This window comes from Ruditapes philippinarum, unplaced genomic scaffold (genome assembly GCF_026571515.1).
Source record: "Ruditapes philippinarum isolate M1 unplaced genomic scaffold, ASM2657151v2 ctg2034_1_1_1_1, whole genome shotgun sequence".
NCBI lineage: Eukaryota > Metazoa > Mollusca > Bivalvia > Venerida > Veneridae > Ruditapes > Ruditapes philippinarum.
In genome coordinates, this window is record NW_026857441.1 from 454,520 (window position 1) to 464,919 (window position 10,400).

The window sequence follows — 10,400 nt, forward strand, 5'->3', positions numbered from 1 at the left end:
ATCAAAAACGTTTGTTACAACAGATTTATGCATGTGAATTTTTTATTTACTTTGCAACAGTTTTTAAAACTGCGAAATTAATCGTGTCATTCCGCAGTAAATCATGCAACCTTTTCAAATTTATAAAATACTAGGCTGTTTTGCAGACGAATAAAGTGCTCTGAGCGCGTTTATGTCACAAACCATTTACTTACCATTTTTAACACAGTTGTAAGACCACTGTTTCGTACCATTTCTTTGGGCATATAGCTGTTTGTCTTATATTGATACCAAACTAATCTGTAACCGAATCAGGCGAATGGCGTTCTAACGGTTAGTTTAGAAAATAGTGAAAATTCCTACACTAAGTCTTGTGTGCATTAAATCACAAATCTCAGATAAGAAAAGCAAATCTCCGATAGGTAATAATAATAATAATAATAATAATAATAATAATAATAATGATAATACTACTACTAATAATAATCATAATACTCCAAAGAGGCATTCAATACGGGTTTCTCGAGGCCGTTTCCTTTTGGTAAAAACCATATTCATGATATTGAAGTTAAGGTGAACTTCCTAAATTTACAAGGGCTGATACAGTTCTTGGCAAATAATGTTTTAACAGTTTGTATCAGATTATGATGTTTTGTACGACAATTCCTACTGTATATACAGGAAAAAACAAATCGAGGATAAAAAATAAATAAATAAAAAGATACCATGCCACGCGGGCCTCTTGATGCTATTTTCTATGGATTAGACCTTTATTCCTAATGCTGCTGTAAAAACTTATTTCCAAGCTAATGCAACAGAATCAGATAAATGAAATGCTCATTACTTTACTACCATTATTGGCTACAGAAATGGAGTTTATTACAAAACATTTTAGACGTTATATTTTACTGAAAGAACAAATTGCCTGCTGAAAAAGCGACCTTACCACTGGGGTTTCACGCGCACATTTACCTTGCGTAAGAGCTTAAAGTTTTAAATAGGTGTAAAATCCGCCACAAATACAATGTACTGTATCACTTCTTAATCAATTTTAAGTACACAGCGTCTTTTTTACCATGAAGCACTGTGCATTACATCAATTCCGGTAATTATATGCTCTATCGCGCGCATGTTAATTTCACATACAGCTTAATTATGTATCATGAAGTAGTAACACAACAGTTTTGTACCAATTCAAAGTAATAAAGTATCTGTTTCAGAAGGGTTCCGTCTCTATGAGAACGCTTGCGAAATATTCAAACGATTTAAAAATATACAGTGAAGAAAATTTCGTCATTCCTAACCCCCCAAATAACAATAATAATAAATATCGGGGCCTTTTCCTTGCGTAATAACCTTCAAAATTTTCTTTTGAATTACCGATAAATAAATCGTGTGTAGTTTTGGATCGAGGGATAAATTAACATGATATATACCAAAATATTAATATAGGAAACATTTTAGCTTATTTCTCTGCAATACAGCAGTCAAAATGACTTAAGTTCACCACATCACTTAAAAGACTCGCGAGATGTTGTGACATTTTCATTTTTTTGCGCTCTATATGATCAAATATTATACAAATAGAAAATAAAACAAAATAGGTTTTCATATTCTCAGAAAAAAAATCATTTTGTTTTCAAAAAAAATACTGGATAAAAACGCAACTTCTAAACCGTCTTAGACCATTGACCGTTAATCCACTGAAGGTCAATCTCGTGATGACGTTGTTAACAATTTTATAAAGATAGCGGCGAAGTGCTAAATCTTTCATAAATGCCCGAAACTTGTATTGATGTTTTTGCTCAAATTAAGGCCTTTATTCTTAAAATATAGAACCTTGATTATTAAATGTTCATATATTGTTTAATCGGTGTGTACTTGATGAATGTACAAGGCATAATCGACCAAAAGCGCGTATCAACATTGTCTGTATATTATTAAGTCTCTAAGGGACACAAAAAAGTGTAAGCTTTTCCTACGCCATTGGCTTAAACGTAACCGTCCTATCACATTATAAAACGAGTACAGACGATACAGAATTAACTTATCGTACAATGCTTCCTAACAAACGTCAATTTTTACAACTCATACACGCCAAGGCTGTTCTAATTATGCAGTGCACTACTGTGGTATTACAACAGTTTTTTGCAGCCTTTTACCGCTGGCGTAAAACCTCGCTTGTTCGTATATTTGATATTGTAACGTTCAAGCACGTTGAGGACAGTTCATTAGATATAAAATCGGCCTCTGCTTTTAAAATGATTAAAAATGATTAAAATGTGACTAAATTAGATATTGTTTGCTTCGTTCAAAGTCACACCGTCACACAAATTTTCTTTTGGCAACCATTTTGCTATTGCTCACGAAGGCAGATCTCAGGTGCCATTCTTCTTTTTTTGCCGTCATAACTGGTCACCTGAGTATAGCCACTAGCCTGGATAGCTATTTTACAAAACTTAAGGAGAATTCAAAGTTCCTCACACTGTGGTGAAGGGTAAAGGTATTGATAAATAATCATTAATACATTAACTTAAAACAATAATAAAACTGTATGAATACGAAAAGATCATATTTGATATTGATCAAAATTTTATGGACAAAATTTTAGATTTTCACCTATCTTATCCATCTAAAGTAATTGATTATAAATGTATTAAAAGAAAGGAACTCTGTTGTAAGGTCTAAATGCGTTATATTTATATGACATGATATATAACCAGCGTTATCTTCTGGTATGCGTACATGTTGCTTTTATAATTTATGACAAACAAGGAAAAGAAAATCATTTGAAAGTTTGTAATTCTCAGAGAAAGTTCTAATTGATTTATGTTAATACCTTTTGTGCCCCCTCTTTGGGGGGTGGGGTCATTTAGATTTACCCTTGTCCGTTTGTCCGTCCGTCCGTTTACATTTTGTGTTAAACTTAGCTCTAAAAGTATTCGACCTAGAGTCATGAAACCTCACAGGATTGTTGCTCAGCATGTAAAATTGTGCATTTAGGTATTTTCGTGTGGATTTATTTAGTATTTTTAGAGTTATTGCCCTTGAATTAGTAAAAATTTGCAATTTTCAATTTGTGTCGCACGTTAGACAAAAGTATTTGACCAAGAGTCATGAGACTTTACAGGAATGGGCATTTTTGTGTGGATTTATTTAGTATTTTTAGAGTTATTGCCCTTGACTTAGTAAACATTTGCAATTTTCAACTTGCGTCGCACGTAAGTCAAAAAGAACTTGATCTAGAGTCATGAAACTTTACAGGAATGTTGCTCAGCAAGTGAAAGTGTGCACCTGAGTATGTTCGCATTGACTTTTTTAGTATACTCAGCATGTGAAGTTGTGCATCTGGAGGTTGTGCTTGTGAATTTATATGTTTGTCAGAGTTATTGCCCTTGACTTAGTGAAAATTTTCAATTGTCAATTTGCGTCGTGCGTAGCTCAAAATATTTTTAAACTAGAGTCATGAAACTTACCAGAAATGTTGGTCAGCATGTGTAGTTGTGCACATTAGATTTAGCTTGTGGATTTATCCAGTATTTGTAGAGTTATTGCCCTTGACTTAGTAAAAACTGTTTCATTATGTTGTGAAATTTGTTCCTTGAGTGCTTGAGTTAGAATCAACCAACTTTACAGGAATAATAATCAACATCACTGTGGAGCCATAGCTATGCACCTGGGATTTTGCATGTGATTTTTTACAGTATTGGTAGAGTTATTGCCCTTGACTTAATAAAAATTTGCAATTTTCAACTTGTTTATGCATAGCTCAAAAAGTATTTGCCCTGTAGGCCTGAAAATTTACAAGAATGTTGGTCAGCATGTGTACTTACTTTAGGGTTTGCTTGTGGATTCATTCAGTATTTGTAAAGTTCTTGCCCTTAATAAAAGATTTTTAGTTTTCAACTTGTGGCATATGTAGCCCAAAAAATATTTGACCTAGAATAATACGCTTTACAAAGCAGTGGGATGCGGGGGCACCCGTGTCCTATGGACACATTTCTAGTTTTAACTTAAAAGGCATAGACAAAATCTATAGCTTACTTATATTGAAATAATAACAAGAATTTGAAAGCAAATATCTACATTTAATTTCATATGATGCCATTACTTCGAAATATACGTAGAGTGGTATTCAATTTCTTTTTTTAAATAGCCCACAAGGAAGGAAATGAAACGTGATGTTTATGTACGAAATAGAAATATTTTAGACGATCTCATAATGTTTGCAAAATACATCTACATTAAAAGGTATAAAAAAGACGAGTTGATTCAGATTCTTTGCATTTTAAACAATATTGTATATAAAAGTAGTTGTGTTTGTAATATCCTATCTACACTACAGTATAGCTTATAATTCTTGTTGTCATGATTCGTCAAGAACATGTTATAGAGTGTTTAATCAAAAATTAACACCTCTCATCTGCCAGGATGCCATTTCACCGTAATGACCCATATGTGTGTTCCGGTTGTGTTTTATCGACACCAACGGTGTATTTGGAGGCAGCAACAATGATGGGTTCAGTCCTTTATCGTTACCCCATAGACAAGGTGGGAGAGCAATGTAGCCAGTCTCATCAAACCTGTCGTGGGTTACGTTACCCTTTCCGAAAACTGGAATTTGTCGACATAGCAACTCCATATTATGTCCTGTATCGTTTCTGTACAACTCCATAGAGATACAAGCAGGAGCATGACAATGTCCACCGGCGTATATTAGCCGCATATTGCTAACAGTCCATTTAAATACAATAGTATGAACACATTCGCAGTCATCGCCATCTGGACAATTTCCGGTGCACGTGGTTCCGGGGGTAGGAGTTTTTTCTGGCCAGTTAGGATAACCTGGTATAGGTTTACCTGGCAGAGCAAACGCTGGTGGAATATCGTACTCGCCAGCCCAGGCTTCAGTCTGATAATATATACGTGGAAGATCATAATGAGAAACTTGTTCACCCTCTGCTTCGTAAACCTGAAACCAGAATCGGAACTTCATATGGTATCTCAATAGTTCTGGTCGTATTGGCTGATCCGCGTCAAGCATTATGCGCTTATGTTTACAACACCGTAAGCCACCTGAATATTGCTTCGAATTGCATGTTGGATTGTGCTGACTAAGGAGCTCACCAGCAGGAGCAGGTACGCAGTTCTTTGTAAAAGTGTCACATGATGACCCGTTCGTTTCACACAATTTGCCAATGCTTCCCATGTCACAAATGCAATTTGGTGCATCTTTATCCATAAGTGCCAAAACTCCAGAAGTTTTGTTTTTGTGGTAAGCAAATTCCTGAGTTGATCCAATCGCGGATATCATGTTTATCTGTGATTGTGTTGACGGATCGAATGTGTAGTATTTTGAAGTCTTTCCTTTCAGTGACCGTGTCAGTATAACTGTCCTTATCCCATCTGCTACTTTGCTTGATACAACTTGCACACTTGATTGTAGTGGATCTCCTGGACAATGTTCAGCTTCGCTTCCACAAGTTCCAATTTGGCGCTCGTAAACACCCGTTGAATTCACAATAATTGTGTACGGTGAATCAGACATTTGACTTGCATTGAAACCGGTTCCAAACCAAACGTCTGACGGTCCAGATAAGGTAATCATGGCTGATGTACTGTTGAGACTAATTGTTGCATTTACTCCAATTGAGAATTCCGCAGTACCTGATCTGGTAGGTGAGGTTGAACATTGAGCAGAACTTTTGAATCGGTTGTACGTTACTGTCCAGGTACCATCAGATGCTACTTGAGCTGTGCATCCTTGTGGTACAGAATTCGTCGGTGATGATACTGTCACCTTCTTTCCTGCAGTTATCCCGAGATTACTAACCGAGTCAAAACATTCAACATCACTTGCAACAATATCTGCATTACATGTCGCTTTCGAAACACAGGTGTAGTGATGACTTATAATTTTCGTCTTTGAATCTTTACCATAAATGGCAGGATCCCCACCGTATCGACTATTACATGGGCACTCGAGAATTCCAGAGTAAGGTGATCCACCTTTAGGCATTCCAAGACCATAACGCGCCTGTTTAGGTTCAGGTCCAGGCACACTGTGATCTGTGCAATTATTGATATCTTTTGGAGTAGCTCCACAGTCACGATTTCTGGTATCAATTTGCATAGGCGTTATATGCCACATATTTGGGGAGTCGATCAACTGAGCATAACCGTTAGGATAGCCATGAAAACTCTTTCTCGATTCTCCTCCATTTCCCTCGCTAAACATTTGACTAGTTGGAATGTTCCTATTTATACGTTCGTCAGCCGAGGGTAGATCTACTGCCATCCATTTCATCGGTGAACCATGCGCACTGACGTCATTAGGATCTGGGTTTGGTATACGAACCATTTCAGAATGAGCTCCTGTCATCCACGCCATATAATGATGGTTGTATGCCCAATTTATGGGCACAGAGACGTCAGCGTCTGGATTGACCCCGGGCTGACCAACTGGAGAAACCATGACCTGGTCTTGCTCGTAACCGGTAATCGCCATTACTTTTCCTGTGTTATTTAATTAAATGATACAAATCAAAATACATTTATATTATGATTTTTAAGTTAGTAACTTCTATAAAAAAAATACAAAAAGATGCAATCTATTTTTGTTTTGCAAAAACATAACCAAATGATCATTTTTATTTATTTTTTTTAATAAGAAAACTTTATTTATAGAATTAGAATCATCGCTTTGAGTCCCGTTTGAATAAAAGAGTTACTCAAGTCTTCAAGTTTAACATATACATGACTGTACATCTTTCAAATATCTGCTTTGATCAAAATAAGTATTTAACCTTTAAATCTCTCGATGATTTCCTTAGGTATTGGGTTGTTTCCTTGATCTGTCCAAAATACTTCGCCATAGTGAGTTGCAATTTCTGGAGAGTACACGTCGAAATACTCATGACCTTTGCTAGAGTAATCATCATTAAATGGTACGCCTTGGTTTCCACCACTTGCAACCAGATATTTACCATTCATGTTGCCGCTTGCGTGTCCTACATAAAATATATATTTCTCTAAATCTTACATTTTCAATTGTTTTTAAAATGTTAAGCAAACTCTTGTAATAATAGTAAAATAATAATAATACAGAAATGACTGATTAATATCAATTAAGTGCTCACCTCGTGGTTAATGCTTTAACTTTACTTATCATACTGTACCATTGTGACGTCCACTTTTCATTGGACAGTCGTGATGTATATATTATCTATGAATTGTTTTTTTTATAAAAAAGAGTAAATTTGCGATATTTAATTATAGTATTTAAAATTCGTTATGAATTATTTACAGATTTTATGGCCGCGTATAAACAGTTGCTTTTATATCCGTCGCCTAATGACTCGTAGAATGAATTCACTGGACCATATTAATTTTATTGTTTCTAATATGATAATTTAATAACTGAAATATAAAACTTTAATTCGATATCTTATACTTTGATAGACCATGAAAAGTTACATATAAATACCCAAAACGTTGTGCTGTTAGGAGAGATTATTTAGGTACATTCATGATTAAATATATTGTCTGAAATGTTGTCTCCAGAACGGATAACATATATCACGACAAATCCTAATTCAAATTTATGAAATAGGTATGCTAGGTATCAAGGTTGTCGGAAGGATTGAAACTTGACAATTTAAATAGGCTATATAATCTTTTTTATCTCAGTGTTTTGCTACTTCTTTGTTTCCATAACGTTATGCTGGTTAATTTAGTCATACGGTGACTGTCAAGTTTTACTGGTAGGGGACGACCTCCAGGGTCCCATCTTTGCATTATTAATCACGATTGCAAACAGACACCCGAGTTGACACCCTGTTAGCTGACTCACATGGAAAGGTCTATACATATAATCTGTGTAACAAGTCTAGTTAAATTGACTGTCCTAAATGTAGACTGACTACACCTAATAAAACAAGACACATTTAAATGAAACTGTTAGCAAGCATTAGTGCACGAAAGGTGAATACAAATGTTTGGAGTAGAATAATCATATTGATATGGTTTGCTAAAAATCTTAACAAAGGTCATTCCTTGGTTACCTGTACAAACTTGTTATCAACGAGACTACACAGGAATGTCATTGCACGTTGCTAACATTTTAGTTTACATAACCTAATATATTCTGATGTTTATCTTAAACAGTATTTATGACTGTTGAACCTGCACATGTGTTTACCAAGCGATACATATGCTGATATTATAAAATGCACTTGCAACTAATTTAATGACTTGGTGATAATATATCCGTTTCTAATTACAAACGTATGTGTGCAGAATAGTTACATTATTAAACAGTGTTTGCAAGTTACAGATCTACATGCACCAATAGATATAAGAAGTACGTTATGCATCTTTCGAGATCCCAGGAAATGACCTTTTTACTTCACATTTTGATGTTTACATTACGGCACAACCGAGATATCGCCTCTGAGATTTGATACGAGTCTAATAATTTTTGTAAGGTTTAAAGGTATAAGGACCCAATTTCAGCCTTTTTTCCTTTTTTCCAAAGGCAAATAAGAAAAAAATAGCAGGGAAAATTTTCTTATACCTCAAAAGATCAAAAAGATTATAATTGAAAAAAAAATGAATGAAAAACAATTGTGGTCACCATCGTCAATTTTTATGGCAGGATAATTCTAAACTCGAATTTTGGCGAGCAACATCACATTTGATCTTATATTTGTGTTTGTTGGTTTATTCCATGTTATGGTGCGCAACCTTTGCTGTAATGCAATGCGACGTTGCTTGTGCGACATGATAAATATTCTTTAAGGTATGAAAGAAGTAAGCGTAACATAATTTATTTTAAACAGAATTGTTTGTAGGTTTGGATAATTATTGTAAAATGATGTTATAAAAGTAATTTGAAATAAAAGCTTTTTTGTAATAGCTACTTAAATTTCTCGTTTTTGCCTTTTAAAAAATACTGAAATTTCCAATAAGGGACATAATATTTAAAGAAACACCAACACTGTTAAGATTTTAAAATTACTTTCCAAGATGAGTAAGACCTTAGGTGTTCCTTCGTGCACTATTTCAGCCACAAACGGTAACTGTTTCGATACCTGTTAATAACACGCAACGCTACAATAACAAACAACAGACTTAACAGAATTAAATCCATGCATATATGAAGTGCAATTTAATTTTCACGGAAGTTGAAAGTGTTGTTTGATTGAATGCACCAGACTGGAGTTGTAGTTGTCTGGTTGATCCTGCCAATAACCGGATGCTTGTCGAAAAGATTATGTCACACACTTACCACCTCAGCGGATTATATAATTTCTTGAATTTGAAGATTCATTAAAAGAACAAATCAAACAACAACAACAACCACAAAAAAGAGATAAAAAAGTAGCTCTATGATAGTAGTCATATACTGTACTGGCAACAAATGAAACGCTACTGAACACGCGGATATCTCCAACGGTCGTTATTATTCTATATTTAGAAAATGACTTACCCGGCAGGACCCATGGCGACAATAGAGCAGCAAAGACTATGAAACGTATTGGTGATCCTTGAAAAAAAAAAGAGAATTAAGCTTGTGAGAATCAGAACGACAGATAAAACAATATTTTCATAAGCATATCCTTGGCAACCTTAAATCATAAATATGTATCTGATGCATTCTCTGCAAATTCATTTTTGTTTCTTCTAGAAATAGCAAGAAACTAGAAATATAATGATAAAATGGATAGATTACCAAAGTAATCATGTTTTGTGTATTTGACCAAGTTAATACATGCTTTATCATTACGAAAAGTATTTTTAATTGTTTCATAGTAAGTCAAAGAGAAGCGGGTGTCTAGAAGTTATAATTGTTGTGTCCTTCGAACAAGTGGTCAGTCCTTTGAGGAAGAGATCTGGCCTTTGCCCGATATATCTATCCTTTGACCAAGGAATCTGTCTAAAGAACTAAAAAAATTTTATCAACATATAAGTTTTACAATATACAATTTTAAAAATAAAATCAATTTATTAAAATAATTGTTTGCATATATATGCTAGCAATATAAACAAAAAGCAAACAATTAATGAAAACTTAATAAAATTTATTTCTTACCAGTCAAGCCTGCCATTGCGAGCTAGACTCTGATCCAACAATTATGAACAATTTTGTCTAAACTTTGGTATTTAAACCACAGATATCAGACCTCTTGTTCGACAATTGACCCAGATACTTGTCTTCAAACATCCTACACCTTCATAAATAGTGATTCATTTTACGGGTACAAGGTCGCTAGATACGTATTCCATGTTTCTAACTGAAGGGACTAACACGCGAAGTAGGAATGTTGTTACCCTTCACCGTGTTTTTGAAGATAAAAATTACGAATTGATTTTATTAGACAAACATATCTTTAACTTTGTCCCATATAATCATGTATAAT

The 10,400-nt window shown here is 34.5% G+C and overlaps 1 protein-coding gene across 1 annotated transcript; it reads right to left on the reverse strand.

The window, feature by feature from the left end:
• Positions 1 to 4,046: 4,046 nt before the first annotated feature.
• On the reverse strand, positions 4,047 to 10,191 carry LOC132749774 (uncharacterized). Its single transcript, XM_060739671.1, has 4 exons — positions 10,073 to 10,191; positions 9,470 to 9,526; positions 6,786 to 6,989; positions 4,047 to 6,495 (listed from the first exon to the last, which is right to left on the reverse strand). Exons 1-4 carry the CDS (start codon positions 10,086 to 10,088, stop codon positions 4,382 to 4,384), a joined length of 2,391 nt encoding a protein of 796 aa, XP_060595654.1. The 5' UTR covers positions 10,089 to 10,191; the 3' UTR covers positions 4,047 to 4,381.
• Between the last annotated feature and the right edge of the window lie 209 nt (positions 10,192 to 10,400).